Raw genomic sequence first — 22,782 nt, 5'->3', positions numbered from 1 at the left:
AAGATATCCCACATGGCTTGGGGCAGTGGCTTACGTCTATAATCCCAGCAGTATATGAATATTGGATAAATATCTGGCCATCTCCGCCATGTGAGATAAGATATATCCACACATGGCTTGGGGCAGTGGCTTACGTCTATAATCCCAGCAGTATATGAATATTGGATAAATATCTGGCCATCTCCGCCATGTGAGATAAGATATATCCACACATGGCTTGGGGCAGTGGCTTACGTCTATAATCCCAGCAGTATATGAATATGGATAAGGATAAATATCTGGCCATCTCCGCCATGTGAGATAAGATATATCCACACATGGCTTGGGGCAGTGGCTCACGTCTATAATCCCAGCAGTATATGAATATTGGATAAATATCTGGCCATCTCCGCCATGTGAGATAAGATATATCCACATGGCTTGGGGCAGTGGCTTACGTCTATAATCCCAGCAGTATATGAATATTGGATAAATATCTGGCCATCTCCGCCATGTGAGATAAGATATATCCACACATGTTGGGGCAGTGGCTCACGTCTATAATCCCAGCAGTATATGAATATTGGATAAATATCTGGCCATCTCCGCCATGTGAGATAAGATATATCCACACATGGCTTGGGGCAGTGGCTCACGTCTATAATCCCAGCAGTATATGAATATGGATAAATATCTGGCCATCTCCGCCATGTGAGATAAGATATATCCACACATGGCTTGGGGCAGTGGCTCACGTCTATAATCCCAGCAGTATATGAATATTGGATAAGGATAAATATCTGGCCATCCCGCCATGTGAGATAGATATATCCACACATGGCTTGGGGCAGTGGCTTACGTCTATAATCCCAGCAGTATATGAATATTGGATAAATATCTGGCCATCTCCGCCATGTGAGATAAGATATATCCACACATGGCTTGGGGCAGTGGCTTACGTCTATAATCCCAGCAGTATATGAATATTGGATAAGGATAAATATCTGGCCATCTCTGCCATGTGAGATAAGATATATCCACACATGGCTTGGGGCAGTGGCTTACGTCTATAATCCCAGCAGTATATGAATATTGGATAAATATCTGGCCATCTCCGCCATGTGAGATAAGATATCCACACATGGCTTGGGGCAGTGGCTTACGTCTATAATCCCAGCAGTATATGAATATTGGATAAATATCTGGCCATCTCCGCCATGTGAGATAATATATCCACACATGGCTTGGGGCAGTGGCTTACGTCTATAATCCCAGCAGTATATGAATATTGGATAAATATCTGGCCATCTCCGCCATGTGAGATAAGATATATCCACACATGGCTTGGGGCAGTGGCTTACGTCTATAATCCCAGCAGTATATGAATATTGGATAAATATCTGGCCATCTCCGCCATGTGAGATAAGATATATCCACACATGGCTTGGGGCAGTGGCTTACGTCTATAATCCCAGCTATATGAATATTGATAAATATCTGGCCATCTCCGCCATGTGAGATAAGATATATCACACATGGCTTGGGGCAGTGGCTTACGTCTAATCCCAGCAGTATATGAATATTGGATAAGGATAAATATCTGGCCATCTCCGCCATGTGAGATAAGATATATCCACACATGGCTTGGGGCAGTGGCTTACGTCTATAATCCCAGCAGTATATGAATATTGGATAAGGATAAATATCTGGCCATCTCCGCCATGTGAGATAAGATATATCCACACATGGCTTGGGGCAGTGGCTTACGTCTATAATCCCAGCAGTATATGAATATTGGATAAATATCTGGCCATCTCCGCCATGTGAGATAAGATTATCCACACATGGCTTGGGGCAGTGGCTTACGTCTATAATCCCAGCAGTATATGAATATTGGATAAATATGGCCATCTCCGCCATGTGAGATAAGATATATCCACACATGGCTTGGGGCAGTGGCTTACGTCTATAATCCCAGCAGTATATGAATATTGGATAAGGATAAATATCTGGCCATCTCCGCCATGTGAGATAAGATATATCCACACATGGCTTGGGGCAGTGGCTTACGTCTATAATCCCAGCAGTATATGAATATTGGATAAATATCTGGCCATCTCCGCCATGTGAGATAAGATATATCCACACATGGCTTGGGGCAGTGGCTTACGTCTATAATCCCAGCAGTATATGAATATTGGAATAAATATCTGGCCATCTCCGCCATGTGAGATAAGATATATCCACACATGGCTTGGGGCAGTGGCTTACGTCTATAATCCCAGCAGTATATGAATATGGATAAATATCTGGCCATCTCCGCCATGTGAGATAAGATATATCCACACATGGCTGGGGCAGTGGCTTACGTCTATAATCCCAGCAGTATATGAATATTGGATAAATATCTGGCCATCTCTGCCATGTGAGATAAGATATATCCACACATGGCTTGGGGCAGTGGCTCACGTCTATAATCCCAGCAGTATATGAATATTGGATAAATATCTGGCCATCTCCGCCATGTGAGATAAGATATATCCACACATGGCTTGGGGCAGTGGCTCACGTCTATAATCCCAGCAGTATATGAATATTGGATAAATATCTGGCCATCTCCGCCATGTGAGATAAGATATATCCACACATGGCTTGGGGCAGTGGCTTACGTCTATAATCCCAGCAGTATATGAATATTGGATAAATATCTGGCCATCTCCGCCATGTGAGATAAGATATATCCACACATGGCTTGGGGCAGTGGCTCACGTCTATAATCCCAGCAGTATATGAATATTGGATAAAATCTGGCCATCTCCGCCATGTGAGATAAGATATATCCACACATGGCTTGGGGCAGTGGCTCACGTCTATAATCCCAGCAGTATATGAATATTGGATAAATATCTGGCCATCTCCGCCATGTGAGATAAGATATATCCACACATGGCTTGGGGCAGTGGCTCACGTCTATAATCCCAGCAGTATATGAATATTGGATAAGGATAAATATCTGGCCATCTCCGCCATGTGAGATAAATATATCCACACATGGCTTGGGGCAGTGGCTTACGTCTATAATCCCAGCAGTATATGAATATTGGATAAATATCTGGCCATCTCCGCCATGTGAGATAAGATATATCCACACATGGCTTGGGGCAGTGGCTTACGTCTATAATCCCAGCAGTATATGAATATTGGATAAGGATAAATATCTGGCCATCTCTGCCATGTGAGATAAGATATATCCACACATGGCTTGGGGCAGTGGCTTACGTCTATAATCCCAGCAGTATATGAATATTGGATAAATATCTGGCCATCTCCGCCATGTGAGATAAGATATATCCACACATGGCTTGGGGCAGTGGCTTACGTCTATAATCCCAGCAGTATATGAATATTGGATAAATATCTGGCCATCTCCGCCATGTGAGATAAGATATATCCACACATGGCTTGGGGCAGTGGCTTACGTCTATAATCCCAGCAGTATATGAATATTGGATAAATATCTGGCCATCTCCGCCATGTGAGATAAGATATATCCACACATGGCTTGGGGCAGTGGCTTACGTCTAAATCCCAGCAGTATATGAATATTGGATAAATATCTGGCCATCTCCGCCATGTGAGATAAGATATATCCACACATGGCTTGGGGCAGTGGCTTACGTCTATAATCCCAGCAGTATATGAATATTGGATAAATATCTGGCCATCTCCGCCATGTGAGATAAGATATATCCACACATGGCTTGGGGCAGTGGCTTACGTCTATAATCCCAGCAGTATATGAATATTGGATAAATATCTGGCCATCTCCGCCATGTGAGATAAGATATATCCACACATGGCTTGGGGCAGTGGCTTACGTCTATAATCCCAGCAGTATATGAATATTGGATAAGGATAAATATCTGGCCATCTCTGCCATGTGAGATAAGATATATCCACACATGGCTTGGGGCAGTGGCTTACGTCTATAATCCCAGCAGTATATGAATATTGGATAAGGATAAATATCTGGCCATCTCCGCCATGTGAGATAAGATATATCCACACATGGCTTGGGGCAGTGGCTTACGTCTATAATCCCAGCAGTATATGAATATTGGATAATATCTGGCCATCTCCGCCATGTGAGATAAGATATATCCACACATGGCTTGGGGCAGGCTTACGTCTATAATCCCAGCAGTATATGAATATTGGATAAATATCTGGCCATCTCCGCCATGTGAGATAAGATATATCCACACATGGCTTGGGGCAGTGGCTTACGTCTATAATCCCAGCAGTATATGAATATTGGATAAGGATAAATATCTGGCCATCTCCGCCATGTGAGATAAGATATATCCACACATGGCTTGGGGCAGTGGCTTACGTCTATAATCCCAGCAGTATATGAATATTGGATAAATATCTGGCCATCTCCGCCATGTGAGATAAGATATATCCACACATGGCTTGGGGCAGTGGCTTACGTCTATAATCCCAGCAGTATATGAATATTGGATAAATATCTGGCCATCTCCGCCATGTGAGATAAGATATATCCACACATGGCTTGGGGCAGTGGCTTACGTCTATAATCCCAGCAGTATATGAATATGGATAAGGATAAATATCTGGCCATCTCCGCCATGTGAGATAAGATATATCCACACATGGCTTGGGGCAGTGGCTTACGTCTATAATCCCAGCAGTATATGAATATTGGATAAATATCTGGCCATCTCTGCCATGTGAGATAAGATATATCCACACATGGCTTGGGCAGTGGCTCACGTCTATAATCCCAGCAGTATATGAATATTGGATAAATATCTGGCCATCTCTGCCATGTGAGATAAGATATATCCACACATGGCTTGGGGCAGTGGCTCATGTCTATAATCCCAGCACTTTGGGAGGCCGAGGAGGGCAGATCACCTGAGGTCAGCAGTTCGAGACCAGCCTGACCAATATGGAGAAACCCTGTCTCTACTAAAAATATAAAACTAAAAATACAAAATTAGCCGGGCGTGGTGGTGCGTGCCTGTAATCCCAGCTACTCGGGAGGCTGAGGCAAAATTGCTTGAACCCGGGAAGTGGAGGTTGCAGTGAGCCGAGATTGTGCCATTGCACTCCAGCCTGTGCAACAAGAATGAAACTTCATCTCAAAAAAACAAAACAAAACAGATAGATCCACACATAACCATAAATTATGAGCCATAAGAAGGGGACTGGAGAGATTACTTTTTTCATAGGTACTTATCGACTTCCTTGAGACTGTAGAATTTGACTTGTACCCTCACGTCTAGGTGGGATTTTAATAGGTGAATAGATATTCTGATAGTGGCGTGTAGGGTTTATAAGAACAGGTAAAGCCTGGACACAGAAAGACAAGTTAGGAGATAATGAAAACGGCTTGGGTGTAAGAGAATAATAACCCAAACCAGAGTGTGATACCAAGACTGGAAAATTTGGAATAGGTATGAGAAATACAGCAAATGAACTCAATAAGATTCATACAGAGGTGAAGTGGAAAGAAGGAATCCAACGTGACCTTGAAGCTTGAAGCCAGGGTGGATGGTAGCACCATAAACAGAAGTTGTACAGTCAGAGAGAAGGGCCAAGTTCAAGAGATGTTTGTTGTCTTTGATTCTACCAGACTTAATATTTTGATGGAGTGAAGTCAGATTTAAAACATAGATATTCAACTTCAAATGTTAAAAAAAAAAAAAAAAGCAGTGACTCTCATTTCTATACTTCATCTCAATCAAAGAATGACTTTCTATGCACAGGGAAAATTCCTGGAGCTCACCCTCCCGCAGAGCTCCTTCCTGACAGAAATCAGGGGGATTAGGCTTTCTAAAGAACACCGGATCCCAGATCCCTGCTGATAAACTCACTAAGTCAGAAAGATACAAAATCAACACTCTCGCTGTAGAGAGAAATTCTCATCTCTGTCCAGATACATATTGGTTTTCGCAGAGTTGTGGAAATGACGAAAAGTATAGGGGTTTGGACTCAACCAGGCCTGGACTGAGTCCTGGCTCCAGCTCTTTCTTGCCATGTGACCTTGGTTAAATTAACTTTTAAAGCTTGAGTTTTCTTATCTGCAAAGGGGAGAAAATATAGCACTACTTTCTAGGGCTGTTAAGAGGATTAAGTAAAAAATCCATGTAAAGCACTTAGCACGGCACGTTATGCATTGCAAGAACACTACTTAGAAAATGTTAGCTATTGTTATTGCCATGGTATCAAGGGTAACGTGGATACCAGAGGTTTTGTGTTCAGTTGTGAGAAAAGACCAATTAAGATAATACGGCCCTGAATGTGCTAAAATCAAATATGGCAGCTGGACCAGATTAACTCAGGACACCACCAGTGGATTAGAATTGGTAGGAAGCGGAGAAAGTTAGAGTCACCTGAAGGAGTTAATGCAATTATCCATCTTCTTTAAGACTTTTCAGGTTGTTGGGAGAAACCACATACTGTGAGCACACTTGGAGCACGGCAGTTGTGAAACGAATTTAGGCACAGAAAACAATGTGATGCATCGACTTCTAGAACATGGCCATCAGGGTGCGGCTTCATAACTGGCCTTGGCTGAACACAAAACCAAGAAGAGAAAACTCTCAATCCCTGGGTAGAGGGAAGGCTCCATAAATGCTTAATGAATACATGGACAAATTAAACTTGTGACCAAATGGACCATTGCCACGGTATTTACAATTAAGGCCAAATACTAGAATCAGGCCTTTGCAACATGTGCCCTGACGTTTTGAGTCTTAGAACTGTTCTGTTTCCATGGCTCAGAAAAAGCCAAGGAAAGTTTGTTCCTTTTATCATTTTCTCCTTGGAGAGGAAAGCTGAAAATTTCCATGATTACTATGCACACTGGAGTCATGCTTGATCAAAGACTAACTAAAAGGTGCCAGGCACACAGCCAGGCAGGCAAATGTTCTCAAAGGCAATTTCACATCACCAGCCTTGCTGAGCAAGAGCAGAAGCTGTTCTTCACTCCAGCCTCTCAGGAGCACACAGCGGCCTCTCAGTCCGCCTTTCAAGGAAGAGCCCTGAGAGAAAAGCCCATGGTTCTGGAACTTTTCCTGAGACCTCCAAACACCTGTGCCATCATGGTGCAAGCCAGAACAGTTATTTCTAGCTGTGCAGCCACAGCCATCTGTGTGGTTCCATTTCCTGGTGGCAATCTTCAGAGTTGCAAAATATTTTGTAATTATTCATTACTGAAATTACAAAAAGCCCCTAAATAGTATAGTATTAGCTGCTTATACACAGTAAAATGTAACTGCAGGAAACTTCAAGGAATCGTGTCAAGATCACTGGGTGAGGTTAACGCCCACAAGCTTGATGCTAGTGTTTTCTCCTGTTTCCATAGCAATGACCCCACACGCTCTTACCTGCTCCTCAGACCACAGCCAAAGAAGAGATTTCTGACAACCAAGCAAAAACACAACACTGTCCACACAACTGTAAATATGCAAGGAAGAGTTTCTTCTTGCCTGAAAACTGTAAGGTTTATTATTTGTTTGTGTTTCTTCCTTTTATCTCATATTTCTTCTAACGTCATAAGCCTGGCATTTAAACCCCAAATGCCTGCAGGGGCCAGGCAGGATAGGGAGGTACCAGCTAAAAAGGCAACTCTGGTTGTTTTTTTTTTTTTTTTCACTGCTTAGGAATGCAGGCCTGGTTTGGCTAGTTCTTACAATTTCTTAAGAGAAATTGGAACCTAGTTTTTTACATGAAATTTTCCAGTTTTTAAACATTGGCAACCAATTTTCAAAAAATTTGCAAGTCACAAAAACACATCTACAGCTGAGTTTGCTCTGGTTGTAATATCAGTCATAAGCAGTTGAAATCACCTTTAAGGTCTTCAGAATTACTTCCTATTTTCTGAATATCTGTGTGGAATATAGGCTGCATATTAACCCTAATTATTAATTATAGCTATGTATTAATTCATTAATGAAAGCCATAATTCATTTGAGAAAGGTCTTTATTAACATACTGCTGCTGCATTTGATTATCTCTTGCTCTCATCATTAATCTGTGGTGAAGGATAAGAAACCAGAGGTGATCTTAGCTAGTTTCCTTTAAGACTCTTTTCTTAGCTGTTGTTTTTTTAAGGCTCAAAACAAAATATCTGATTATGTATTCTATTTCACACAGAACCAAACAGCAGTTAATCCAAATGTTTTGGCCCACATTGGGTAATTCAAAAATAAATGATTTTATGATTTAAATCCATTCTTACGCTCAAATAAGCACGTTCAAGTTGAGCTGAACTACGGCAGTAACTAAGTAGGTATGCTTTACCATAGCCAACTTCAATGTGAAAAAATCCCCTTCCCTTTCACTAATCATTAAGTGCCCCTCAATGGATGCATAGGATAGAACACTGTGTTCAGAAAAGGTCAGAAAACTGTGTTCAGAAAAGGAATTTTAAGAAGCTTGAGAATGCTACCATTTTGACCAGTCAGTGGGGTAGCATCTTAGTCCATTTTACATTGCTATAAAGAAATACCTGAGGCTGGGTAATTCATGAAGGAAAGAGGTTTATTTGACTCGTGGTTCTGCAGACTACACAAGCATGGCACCAGCATCTGAGGCAAAAGGGGAGCTGGCATGTGCAGACATTACATGTTGAGAGAGGATGCAAGAGAGAAAAGGAGGTGACAGATTCTTCAACAATCAGATCCCATGGGACCTAAGGGTGAGAGCTCCCTCAATCCATCAAGACTGACACTAAGCCATTCATGAAGAAGGATCTGCACTTATGACCAAAACACTTCCCTTTAGTCCCCACCTCCAACACTGGGGATCAAATTTCAACATGAGATTTGGAGGGGACAAATATCCAAACCATAGCAGGTAGTAAGTAGTCAAAGAAGATAGTTTGCATTTAGTGTTTTAATTATTTTTGATAGGTTTTCTTTTTTTTTTTTCTGCTATCTCAGTCAGGCTCACAAATGTTGTTTTGTTTTGTTTTGCTTTGTTTTGTTTTTAGACGGAGTCTTTCTCTGTCACCCAGGCTGGAATGCAGTGGCACAATCTTGGCTCACTGCAACCTCCGCCTCCCGGATTCAAGTGATTCTCCTGCCTCAGCCTCCCGAGGACCTGGCACAAATGTTTTAAAATATGTTATGGTTGCATTCAATACGGTGATTGTGCCAAGGGACCCTCTCTTAGTTCAGGTTCCCTTAGAAGCAGACCCTGAGGCACGGATTCAGGGGGAAGCAGTTCATATGTGAAGGGAACAGGAGGAGAGGTGGGGAGCCGAGACAGGGGAGGGAAAGTAGCCGCCACAGGATTTATGCAGCTGCTACTCCTGTAGGGGCTGGGACTTAACCCTCCTGGGGATCCCTGGGAGCCAGCTCCACCGCTACCTACCCGAGGGCAAGTGAGCTGCGGTATTTATTCACAAAGTCTGATCAGGGATTGGGTGACAGTTATTCCTCAGGGGATTGAGGCAGGTTCTGGGGTAAGAGGAAGCCTTTACGGAAAGGCATGCAGGTGCCAGAAGTGGGGTCACAGGCACTGAAGTGAAGGGCAAGGGGAGAGGGGCTGGGTGCTGAGTGTCGGCCATGCACTCCAACTCCATCAGCTCCTCCTCCCCATCCTTGATATAAACAATTGATATTTTCTCATCTTCCATAAAGTGCTGTGCAGGAACGACTTCAGGACAAGTCCTTTAATGTCTTTTCCACCTGTTCTGGCCCCTGTGCTCCTCCTAGATACAAATTCTGGAGCAGCAACTGATTTACCAGGAAACACTGAGGAGTAGAGCAAGGTATGGTGGCTCCTACACCACCCTGAACCAGAGTGTGGGGCATGCGGGGCCATAAAGAGGCTGACTTCACAGGGAACTTCCAGGGTCAAAATTTCACTTCATTTAAAGGTTTTCAGGAAAACATGGGTAAAAAGCAAAAACAATGCCAACAACAACCATCTTTGAGATTTGAAAACTTTGGATTTTCTCTCTTGGGAGTCTTTGTGACCATCGGTTGAAATTTCTGGATGACAATTTCCACCTTCCACGTCATCAGAATGGAAGGAGAGGTGCACTCCAAGGAGACAGGTGATTGGACATTCGGGTCCCTGGCATGCAATATACAAGTTCATCTTTTTATTCCTATGTGGGGGAAGGAAGTAAGAGTAAGAAGTGGGTAGAGAGATTCCTTCAGGATGGAAACATTTAAAGACCATCACTTTACTTCTGATTTTGGATGTTAATGTCACCTTCAGAATTCCTCCTCCTCTAAGGAATTTTTACAAAGGGCCAACATTAAATTTTAAACCAACAAATATTAAAAGAAAGTGAAAGAGTGTAGAAACGCATCTTGTGGCACACACAAAAAATTAGGCAATTCTGCTGCAATTTGTGCACACTGAAAATTTCATTCCTGGTAACCAGTAACTGGTTCACCTTGCAACCTGGGTAAACTTCTGGAAAGTTCCATGCCTCCATTCCCACTGTGTTATGAAGACATAGGATTGAATGGAGAAGAATAAGTAATACTAAAGAGACTACTGAGGTGTCCCATGGGTGGGTGGGCACAATGTCAAGGCTGAACAGCTTGCTGCACAGGTGCAGCTCAGCTCCCCTTTAAGGCACATGTGCCCAGTCCATCAACAACACATCAGGCTTACTTTGAATACAGAGGACTAAATCAAACCCTCATTTTATGTATTTTTGTATTTTCTCATTTATGAACAATAAATGGTCTGTTAAATTTTCTAAACAGAAAAATCTGGAAGCAATTTGCTCTCTGCCCATGTAGAGAGGAGAAAGCACAGATTGCTCTCCAGTGACTCTGAGGAGGATGAATGCCAGGGTTTTCAAACCCTGGGTGGTAACACCACTTGACAGATTCGGCCTAGGAGGGTGCTGAGTACTTGGAAATCCTATCTCATTAGCCTGACACCTTCTCAAGGCAAAATGGCAGAGGACTGGACTCAGATTGGTACATCTTGAATAGGCAGGCCAGAAAGTCTCCCTTCACTTCAGACCCGGAGCATACCATTGCTGGCCTTACCCTCCCAAAGACAGACACCTCCAGCCCCCAATCCCCACCCCACCCCTGGTCACCCGAGAAACATCTCCTTGGATTCTAGGGCAATTTCGACAGACTTAACGGGTGGAAAAAAATCTAGAACCTAGATGGAAAACCAACCAACTTTCTCCCACTTACACTTAATAATGCAAGATCTGTAAGTGCATTCTAGAAACATTTTCTTTTCGTTAATATATATTACAGCCCATGGCCACTTGTTCACTGGTGTTTTAAGTTCTTGGAACAGGGAACATATCACTTGCACGTCTATGTTCCTCTAATAAACCTCCAGCGACAAGCATGTTGCCACCTTCACTTTTTTTTCTTTTTTTTTTTGAGTCTGGTCTCACTCTGTCGCCCAGTCTGGAGTGCAGTGGCACAATCCCAGCTCACTGCAGTCTTGGCAGCCCAGACTCAAGAGATCCTCCCACCTTAGCCTCCCAAGTAGCTGAGACTGCAGCCACACACCACCACACCTGGCTAATATTTTCTCTTTTTTTGTAGGTTGGGGTTTTGTTATGTCGCTCAAGCTGGTCTCCAACTCCTGGGCTCAAGGGATCCACCCACTTTGGCCCCCGAAAGTGCTGGGATTACAGGCGTGAACCACTGCACTCGCTTAACCTTCATTTCTTGAGAATAATTTATACGACAGTGAAAATCCAATTACTATTATTCGAAATAGAGACAAAATGATAAGACTCTTTAGACTAAAATGCAAGCTATGATAGTTGAGTCCCATAAAAGAGTTTAGAGACCAGGTCTTCACTGAAAGTCATCATCTACAACCCTCAGGAGCATTTCCCCTAAGAAAAGTCTTCCTGTGACCCCACAGACTGTCCTAGGGTTAAGGGAACAGAAAGAAAGTAAACCCAGGACAAAGGAAGCACATTTAGCATCTTGAAGGCAAGACCCATGTCTGACTCATCTTTGACTCTCTGTGGATCAGCATGGTTTGCTTTATATGTGTTAAGTACCCAAATAAACAACAGTTTTTATATCAAAGTCACGTTGTAAACCAGACTCAATCATTCATTCACACATGCATACTTTAGCCAAACAACCATTATTTTTCAGTTCCTACATAGTCCAAGCATTGTGCAAGGAGCTGGGGGCAGAAAACAAAGAGAAAAAGATGTAACATCCAGTTTCTGATTCATCTGCTTCACTTGATCTTAGCCAAAGGCCAAGAAGTGATTGATGCATCTACTTGCTTCAGCAAGATTGAAAAGAGCAAGTATTCATTCCCCATTTAATAAATATTCATTGAGTGCCTCCTATATGTCAGGCTCCATCCTAGGCATTCATTATATTTGCAGCAGGACACAAAATGGTCAAACATCCCTGCCTTCATGATGCTTACCTTACAGAAGGGGAAGATAGACAAAAAGCAAGTGAATTATATAATATGTAGATAGTGACAAGTGGTTTCAAAAACCAAAACACACAAGGAAGTAAGACTTGAAGGAAAGGTTGCAGTTTTGCAGAAAGAGGTCAAGGAAGCTCTCATTGAAAACAAAGACCCGACAGAAGGAGCTGTGCCGACCAAAAAGTCCCATAAAGAGTTTGGGGACAAGGTGTTCACTGAAAGTCATCTACTACCCCCAGTAGCATTTTCCGTAATAAAAGGCCTCCCATGAACCCTCAAACTGTCTACCTTGGCCAGGCGCGGTGGCTCACACCTGTAATCCTAGCACTTTGGGAGGCTGAGGTGGGTGGATCACCTAAGGTCAGGAGTTAGAGACCAGCCTCACCAACATGGCAAAACCTTGTCTCTACTGAAAATACAAAAATTAGCTGGGCATGGTGGCACGCACCTGTAGTCCCACCTACTCTGGAGGCTGAGGCAGGTGACTTGCTGCAGGGGAAGGGGCAGAGGTTGCAGTGAACTGAGATTGCCCCACTTCACTCCAGCCTAGGTGAAAGAAAGAAACTCCGTCTCAAAAACAAAACAAAACTAAACAAAACAAACAAACAAAAAAACTGTCTGCACTAAGGTTAAGGGAATGGAAAGAAAGCAAACTCAGGATAAGTTTCCCTTCTTTTTTTTCTCACCTTCCTATCTCAATGGTTTTCTGTTCATCTGTGGCCAAAGACTCAGAAAAATCTGTATGGAAGATAAACAACTCTTGTACAAAATTAGAGAGGTGTGTGACTGAGATAAATAGTGGGTTCTGGTGGAAACTGCACTGTTGACTGTTCTCCCACTACATGAAAGTAAAAGCAGACACTTTGTCTGAATTGTCAGAAAATGGGTCTCATTTTGTCACCTCCTGAGATGCCCAGCAAGGAGATCTGAACTCCAAGTGTCATGGACCTTCCTGCAGAGGGGCTGGCCTCGTGTGCACAGCAACAAGGAACTGCTCAGTGGAACCCCAGTCTCACTTCCCCATAGAAATTACAAAAATACCTATTTTTTTCCTCATTGCATCCATTTTTAGGTAAAGAATTTTAACTGTTTGGGGTTCGTTACTTCACACTTAAGAAATCTACAAACCACAGGAAATGAAACTTGACTAAATGCAGATGACACAGACAGCCAACTCTGAAACTGTACTGGGCTCCCCTCAGTTCTAGATGACCTTTAGCAAAAAGAAGGTGTTCTGATGAAACCATTTGTAACCAACTGCCTCCAACTTACAGGATTCTCCCCTCATGTGACCAAGCAGTGTCATCTTTGAGGCCCTGGCAGCACAGGTTGAGTGAAACCTAAAAGAGAATAAGGATTCCACAAGGTCTTCTGGAATGGTGCACAAATTGGAAAGTTGTTTCAGCATTCAAAAAGACTTGGCCTGTTTCTAAAGCAATGCATGGTTTAAAAGGAATGGCAAATTGAAGCCAACATTTTTCAAACACATTTCACTTAAAAAAAATGGCCACTAGAAAGAATGCAACGTGTTTTCAAAAAGAATTCTATCAAGAAAGCATGGTTGGCCCATTCATCCATCTCCCTGCCCACAAAGGAATGAATGAATGAAGACAAGATGTGCCACCTCTGAAAGACTGTTAATCTCCCTCTCTCTATAAAAGTGGTACTATGTGATTTCTACTCATTTGATTACAAATAAAATTAGTAAGTGAAGGATCCGTAGTTTCTGTATGTCACCTATAAACCCGAGTCTTTGTGCTAAAATTGTTCAAATGTTCAATTGAATCTTATCCAATACCAATGCCTTTGCATATTGCATGTGGTATACATGCATGGTGCTTAGCTTGTTCTGAGAGCCATTTGGAGGAATAAGAAGAGAGTAAATGTAGCCTCATTCTAGAACTTTATTTCTAGAATGAAAAGGCAGAGCAACCCATAGAAGACTCTAGAAAAGAAGCACATACCATGGAAAGGCAAAAAGGAAAGAGATGCTACCCAGGTCATGTGGTTTGGATTTGTGTCCTTCCCCAAATCTCATGTCAAATTGTAACCCCCAATGTTGGAGGAGGGGCCTGGCAGGAGGTGACTGGATCATGAGTGGATTTTCCCCTGTTCTTGTGATAGTGAGTTCTCACTAGATCTGGTTGTTTAAAAGTATGTAGCACCTTCCTCTTCACCCTCTTCCTCCTTCTCCAGCCATGTAGGACCTGCCTACTTCCCCTTCACCTTCTGCCATGATTGTAAGTTTCCCAAGGCCTCCCCACCCATGTTTCCTGTACAGCCTGCAGAACTGTGTTCCAATTAAACCTCTTTTCTTTAAAAATTATCCCGTCTCAGGTAGTTCTTTACAGCAATGCAAGAAAGGACCAATTCACCAGAGAAGTGTGATGGTTGATTCTCTGTGTCAAATTGACTGGGCTAAGGGGTGCCCAGATTAAATGTTATTTCTTTTTTTTTTTTTTTTTTTTTTTTTTGAGACGGAGTCTTGCTCTGTCCCCCGGGCTGGAGTGCAGTGGCCGGATCTCGGCTCACTGCAAGCTCTGCCTCCCGGGTTTACGCCATTCTCCTGCCTCAGCCTCCGGAGTAGCTGGGACTACAGGCGCCCGCCACCTCGCCCGGCTAGTTTTTTTTTTTTTGTATTTTTAGTAGAGACGGGGTTTCACCGTGTTAGCCAGGATGGTCTCGATCTCCTGACCTCGTGATCCACCCGTCTCGGCCTCCCAAAGTGCTGGGATTACAGGCTTGAGCCACCGCACCCGGCCTAAATGTTATTTCTGGATGTGTCCACGACAGTGTATCCAGATGAGATGAACATCTAAATCAGCAAAGTCAGTGAAGCTGATCACCCTCCCCAGTGTAGGTGGGCATTACCCAATCTGTGGAGGGTCTGAATAGAACAAAAGGGGAAAGGGGAAGGAATTCACTCCTTCTGCTTTCTGTGTGACTGCTTGAGCTGGGACATCAGTCTTCTCTGCCCTTGTTCTGGAACTGACACCATTGGCTCTCCTGGTTCTCGGGCCTTTGGACTTGGACTAGAATTTCACCACTTGGGCTCTTGGATCTACAGTCTGTAGAGGGCATATCGTGGGACTTCTCAGCCTCCAAAATCATGTGAGCCAATTCCTCATAATAAATCTCCTTCTATATCTATGTCCCAGTGGTTCTGTTTCTCTGGAGAACTCTGACTAGTTCAGGAAGAGAGTGATTTTGGTTTTGCAGCTGCTGAGAAGTGAGGCACAAGCCCAGGTGAGAAAAGGTAAACCAGTGACTGTCCCTGTCCTCAGCAACTTCAAATAACTGGCTCACCCTCAGAGAGTCATGTAGTGAGGCTTCAAATTGTGTCTTCTCGCTGACATGCAGTTCTCTCTATCTGTGGCATTGTGGCCTTTCCCTCGTCACTATTAGTAAAGGATCTTTGTTTTAGTCTCTATTATCAGAACAGCATCCTGACCACATCATAGGAACTCTTAAGTATGGAAAACTTTCCTCTGCAGGGTCTCCACCCAACGTATCATCATTACCTCATTCTTCCTTCTCCCTACGTGGAGTTATAAACATAGCCCAGGTTCAGTTTTTTTATATGTTCTTTATTTTTGCATTGATATTATATAGAAGGGATTGCAAAGCATCTTTAAAAATGGCACCTTCGCATAAAGGACCTCACCTCACTTTTAAACAGACATAATCCCTGCTTTTGGGGAGCACACAGTCTAACGGAGTCTTTACTGACTGCTCCCATCATTTAGGGCCTTCTATGCTCAGGTGAAGGAAATGACCAGCCAAGCTGTGTAATTGCTGCTGGAGGCAATTCTCCCTACATCTGACCTCTGACCTGCCTGGGTTGTTTTTGTTTGTTTGTTTGTTTTGTTTTGTTTTTGAGACAGGGTCTCACTCTGTCACCCAGGCTGCAGTGCAGTGGCACAATCATGGCTCATTGCAGCTTCGACCACCTGGGCTCCCCAGTAGCTGGGACCACAGGTATGTGCCACCACGCACAGCTAATTTTTTAAATTTTTTTGTAGAGACTGGGTCTCGCCATGATGATCTCTGTCCTTCTTTTTTTTTTTTTCTGAGATGGAGTCTCGCTCTGTCACCCAGGCTGGAGTGCAGTGGCCGGATCTCAGCTCACTGCAAGCTCCGCCTCCCGGGTTTACGCCATTCTCCTGCCTCAACCTCCCGAGTAGCTGGGACTACAGGCGCCCGCCACCTCGCCCGGCTAGTTTTTTTTTTTTTTGTATTTTTTAGTAGAGACGGGGTTTCACCGTGTTAGCCAGGATGGTCTCGATCTCCTGACTTTGTGATCCGCCCATCTCGGCCTCCCAAAGTGCTGGGATTACAGGCTTGAGCCACCGCGCCCGGCCTCTCTTTCCTTCTTTACCTGTTTGTTGATGTTTAAAATCCCTTTCATTACCACACATCTTTTCATTCCATAAGTAGATCTGAGGCTGAAAGAGGGGACACAGTGCACCAAGGTATATGTGCTTGAGTGCATGCCATTCTGATGATACAGAAACTGGGAAGCGAAGGTGTAGAGGAAGGAACCCCACTGTGATGGTTAATATTGAGTGTCAACTTGATTGGATTGAAGGATGCAAAGTATTGTTTCCGGGTGTGTTGGTGAGAGGATTGCCAATGGAGATTAACGTTTGAGTCAGTGGATTAGGAGAGGCAGACCCACCCTCAGTCTGGGTGGGTACCATCTAGTCAGCTGCCAGCATGGCTAGAATAAAAGCAGGAAGAAGAAAGTGGAAAGAACAGATTTGCTGAGTCTTCTAGTCTTCATCTTTCTCCCGTGCTGGATGCTTCCTGCCCTTGAACATTAGACTCCAAGTTCTTCAGCTTTTGGACTCTTGGGCTTACACCAGTGGTTTGCCAGAGGCTCCCAGGCCTTTGGCCACAGACTGAAGGCTGTACTGTCAGCTTCCCTACTTTTGCGATTTTGAGTTCAGACTGGCTTCCTTGCCCCTCAGCTTGCAGAAGGTCTATTGTGGGACTTCTCCTTGTGATCATGTCAGTCAATACTCCTTAATAAATTCCCCCTTCATGTATGCATCTATCCTATTAGTTCTGTCCCTCTAGAGAACTCTGACTAATACACTCACTGAAGAGGCTTGGAACATAGAAAGGGCAGGTGTGATAAGAAGGTAAACTTCATCTCCCTGCAGAACCTGCTCAGCACTTCTCTTGCTGAAATGGGGCACCCATTGACAATTCATCAAATTAAAAGGAACTTCCTACAAATGGGCTTATGTATCCATGAAGCTAGTATATCCACAAAGTGACGAGGAAATGCAATCTGATTCCGGGAAAGGCATTAAGGTTCCATCTTTCAATCAGCTACTAAGAAAGGTCTCCAATGTATGCACACACAATTATCTGAGGGCAGAAGACAGTAACGATGGTGGTAAAGACAGAGCACACTCCTAACTGGTCTGTCATTGTCATGTGGGTGGCTCCTACAAGTATTAATACAAATTATAGACCTCAGGATGAAGTGTTAGATGCCCAAGACTTAGATCATCGGTCACAAAATAATAATAATAATAAAAACAAATGAACTGAATTCCAAGTAGGTATCACTTGGAATTCAATTTACAGTATTTGGGTTTTGCTTTATAAACACCCTGGCTTACATGTCTCCCTTCACACATGAATTTCATCTCTATCCTTCAAGGCCCAGCTCTTATGGTGCATTCTCTTGAAAAACTTCCTGGATTCCTCCAGCTGCGTTTCTTTCACCTCCTTAGTGCTCCCTGGCTCCCGGCCCATGTCTTTGTTTCAGCATATATTGTAGTCCACCTTTTGTCCTAGCTCTCTGTGTTCATGTTTGAAAGGCTCCATTTGACTAAAGCTCTGTGAAGGCAAGACTTTCACAGTACCCTGCTTTCTCTAAAACTTACATTTTACTATTTAAAGGCTGCCATTTCTCTATAACTCACATTTTATTTGTCTAATGGCTATATTTCTCACTTTCCATACATTTCAGGAAGTTGGAGTCATGTCTGTTGTATTCACCACACTAAATACAGTCATGTACCATGTAACAATGTTTTGGTTAACAGCAAACCACATATATAACAGTGGACCCATACGATTATACTACTGTATTTTTTACCGTACCTCTTTTATGGTGAGATATGTTTAGATACACAAATACCACTGTGTCATAATTGCCTATAATATCCAGTGTAATAACATGCTGTACAGGTTTATAGCCTAGAAGCAGTAGGCAACACCATATAGCCTCAGTGTGTTGTAGGCTATACCGTCTAGGTTTGCGTAAGTGCCCTCTATGATGGTCACACAATGACAAAATTGCCTAGTGACACATTTCTCAGAATGTATCCTCCTCCTCATTCTCAGATTCATGGCTACATAGCATAATTCCTATTACAATATCTAGCACATAGACATTCAATAAAAGTTTTTTGAGTGAATATAGCATATGTTCATACTTTTCAAATAATTTAGCAGACACAACTTATACCTAATAGGATTTTAAAGAATGGTTAATCAATATGGGAGATCTGGATAGAATCCTAGAACTAGAAACACATGTACACCCAAAGCAAGATGCAATGCAAATACACACATTTAGGAATAAATCCTGAATAAAGAGGAAGAGGAGCTCTATAGCATGCCCCAAAGTCAGTGGACCCAAGCATTTTAAAGAAATCATGAGGAACTGCATCTTCTGCTTGAAATTTCCACTTAGACAACAGCATTGTTAGATGTTTTTGAAGAAAGTAAAGTAATAAGCCTTTTATTCTTGTGTCAATAATCTAAAACCATACCAGTTGATCACAGAGAAATCGGGATTACAAATGTCTACATACACTTCATTTGTTCTTTTCTGCAGAATTATTTTCAGGGAGATGTCCAGCTTCACATGCATTTGCTGAAGGAAATCCTTACCACTTTGCTGAATCTCTAGTAACACCCACTGAGGGCCTAAGGAGCTGGGAACCCTAGCAGAATTTTCAGAATGGGATGTCTAATTTCTCACCCTGAGGTGTCATAAAAGAACTCAGTAAAGTCACCTCATTTCTTAGACAGTCTTTAGTGAGTAGTGATGCCCTCCCACCATGTGTGAACAAATGTTCACAAAATGTAGTAGGCACTATGCCAAGAGAGCAAATAAAAGCATTTATAACAGCAGCTGGGAAATTCAAAGCCTTTGAGTTGGCCGAATTTGCATTGATGCAGCCAAGACCATCCTCCCAGCCTTCTTCTCTAGCTGAGAAGTGAAACCAGGGCAAATGTGCAAAAGTGGTACTCAGAGTCATTTTCAAAGGTATGATATGTAAACCACACCACTGCCCCTACTATGCCCCTATTACGACAGCAGGCTTTCAAACTCCAATCTTCATTACAAGTATCACCAACCCCAAGGGGCCTTCTTTGATCCTGCTTCCCAATGCAAATTGAATTGCTCCTTCCTCGGTGCTCCCAGCAGCACTTTGATTATATAGATATTTTCACATTATTTATCATACTACAAATATAATTTGTTGTCTTGAGGGCAAGTGCCACGTCGTATTTTTTTTTATAACCCAGAAATTTAAAATAGGCATGGTGTTGGCCTACGCCAAACCTACCCCACCTATACCCCTACTACAGACAGGAAGAGAGTGCCTTGCTCATAATGGACATCAGGGGGTCACTTAACAAAAATTTACTGAATTACTACTATGTGCCAGGCACTGTCCAAGGTACTAGGGATACCACTAAACAAGACTGTTAATGTCCTTGTTCTCTAAGAGACAATATTGCAATAAACCACAGATTAACAGAAAGATTATTTTGGATCGTGTATTAGGCCATTCTCATTCTGCTATAAAGGACTGCAAGAGACTGGGTAATTTATAAAGAAAAGAGGTTGAATTGACTCACAGTTCCGCAGGCCTAAGGAGGCATCAGGAAACTTACAATCATGGCGGAAGCGGAAGCAAACACGTCCTTCTTCATATGACGGTAGCAAGGAGAAATACAGAGTGAAGGGGGAGCAGCCCCTTATAAGGCCATCAGATCTCGTGAGAACTCACTATCATGAGAACAGCATGAGGGTAACTGCCCCCATGATTAAATTACCTCCCACTGTGTTCCTCCCACAACACATGGGGATTATGGGAACTGCAATCCAAGGTGAGATTTGGGTGGGGACACAGAGCCAAACCATATCAGATTAGAATAAGCATCATGAAAAAAAGTGTGTAATGGGATGAAGAGAGACTTGGAAGAATGCCAAGATGGTTGGGAAAGTTTTCTCTGGGACAGGATGTTTGAACTGAGCCATCTGTACAAGGATCTGCAAGGGGAGAGTGTTCCAGGAAGAGGCACTAAATTAAAGCAATGTTGGTAATTGATGGGGGTACAGGGAACTTGGGAGGGGATGGGTGTAGAGGGAAAGGGTGGAGTTGATTAACTGCTCATTCTGTCTCCTTCATCTATACCAGAGTAGGGTGCTACTTTTCCTCTCACTTTGCATACTCTTTTCATTACCACTTCCAATTTCTTAATTCTTTTCCCTAATTTCCATTAAATTACAAGAACATGAGCCTTTGCCAGCAGCAAACACATCTGGAGCCATCTTCTAACACCGAATCACATAAAACACCAAACTAAAACTAAAAGCCGTTGGTAAATAGAGGCTGAGAGTATTAAGATTTAGTTTTCATTATTATTAGGTCCATTCAGCTAATGTTTATTTTATGACGATTACATCTCATTATCATTACAGATCTTAGTCATAAACCAAGTTATAAATTCACTCGTCATTTATTTCTTTCCACATTAGCTCCTAGGAAGTCCTATTGTGGCATAAATCACTTTAGCAAAGCTGTGTACTTGACCACTGACAAACATAAAAATCCCCCAACAAACTTATCTAAATAATGTTTCCCAAGAAAATCATAAATATTTCAGTAAATAACGATACTTCTTAGTTTAGCATTACTGAATTTGAAATTTTTTCATCATTATCATCATCTACTTCTTTGCAAGTGTTTGTTCATCAAGAACTGTAATCAATAAAAGAAAGAAGACAAAGAAGAGAATGAGCTACTTTCTGCATCACAACCAGATTGTCCAGATGTCGTGCCTGGAATACATCACATGTGACATTTCTAGTCATGTTTCCAGTCACTTGGAACATACAGGTTTTCCTTTGCAATCTGCAAAGCTTTAGGATGCTCCAAACACTTCTGTCAGCAACAGCAGCCTGGAAAAGGAATCATACAGAATGTACTCTACCTGATGTCATCTTCTGCTCGAGCTCGAGGCACTTAGGTTCTTCTTGAAATTCTTCTTCCTAAGCGCCCACAGAACAGAAAAGCAGGGAGAAAGTAAAAATTCATTAATGTAAGGCAATATTTTTTACAAGCCTGCTAATTAATATGAGATCAACACCTGAAAAACTTAAACCATGCCTTAAAGAACTGAGGTTTTGGACAAGCTACTACAAATCAACAATAAATGCCAAGTAGAGTAACTACAGGAGCGTTGGGCGTCACAACTCCAGGGTGCTATTCACATGGTAGTGTCTATGCATGTTGTCCCTGGAGTGGTACAACCCAGGGGCCCACTGTGACTAATACATTTGAAGGCACCTGAGACTTAGAAATGATGGTGACGGTTTTCTGTTTGTTTGTTTGTTTGTTTTTTGAGGTGGAGTCTCGCTCTGTCGCCAAACTGGAGTGCAGTGGCGCGATCTCGGCTCACTGCAACCTCCAACTCCCTGGTTCAAGTGATTCTCCTGCCTCAGCCTTCTGAATAGCTAGGATTACAGGCACACACCACCACGTCTGGCTATTTTTTTTTTTTTTTTTTTTGTATTTTTAGTAGAGATGGGGTTTCACCATGTTGGCCAGCATGGTCTCGATCTCCTGACCTCATGATCTGCCTGCCTTGGCCTCCCAAAGTGCTAGGGTTGCAGGCCAGGTTTTTCATAAAATAGAAATGCCACCAGCATGGCTGAACAAAGAGAATTAAGTTTTGTTTTTCATTGTTCAAGAAACTGATTTCATGTACTTCTGAAGTTCCATCATTATTCACAGTTATATTTTTATCTCTAAGAAGGTAGGTGTACACATTCTTCTCTGAGTCCCAGTATGATATTCTTTAATGACAATGGTTGTCACTGCTTTAACACTGATAACAGTAGACCCCATTAGAAATGAGGGAGATAAATTCAGAGGAATATCTAAATAATCCTTTTCTTATTTTGCTTGCAAGATGACTTTATGCCAAATAATTTACTTGCTTTTCTGTTCATTAAACAAATATTTGTTGAGTGTCTGCTACGGGCTATTTCTGTGGGATCTTAACCTTTAGGCAGGATACCTTCTAACATCCCTTGAATTATAC

The 22,782-nt window shown here is 42.6% G+C and overlaps 1 protein-coding gene across 1 annotated transcript in view; it reads right to left on the bottom strand.

Moving 5' to 3' along the window:
• Nucleotides 1–22,782, bottom strand: part of FAM107B (family with sequence similarity 107 member B) — a 276,489-nt gene that overhangs the window by 136,014 nt on the left and 117,693 nt on the right. Inside the window, 1 exon segment of the mRNA XM_033209559.1 lies at nucleotides 21,670–21,727. Within this exon segment, the coding sequence (XP_033065450.1) occupies nucleotides 21,670–21,727 (58 nt within the window).

Source organism: Trachypithecus francoisi, unplaced genomic scaffold (assembly GCF_009764315.1).
Source record: "Trachypithecus francoisi isolate TF-2019V2 unplaced genomic scaffold, Tfra_2.0 Lachesis_group9, whole genome shotgun sequence".
Taxonomy (NCBI): Eukaryota; Metazoa; Chordata; class Mammalia; order Primates; family Cercopithecidae; genus Trachypithecus; species Trachypithecus francoisi.
This window is presented reverse-complemented; position numbering and strand designations above follow the sequence as displayed.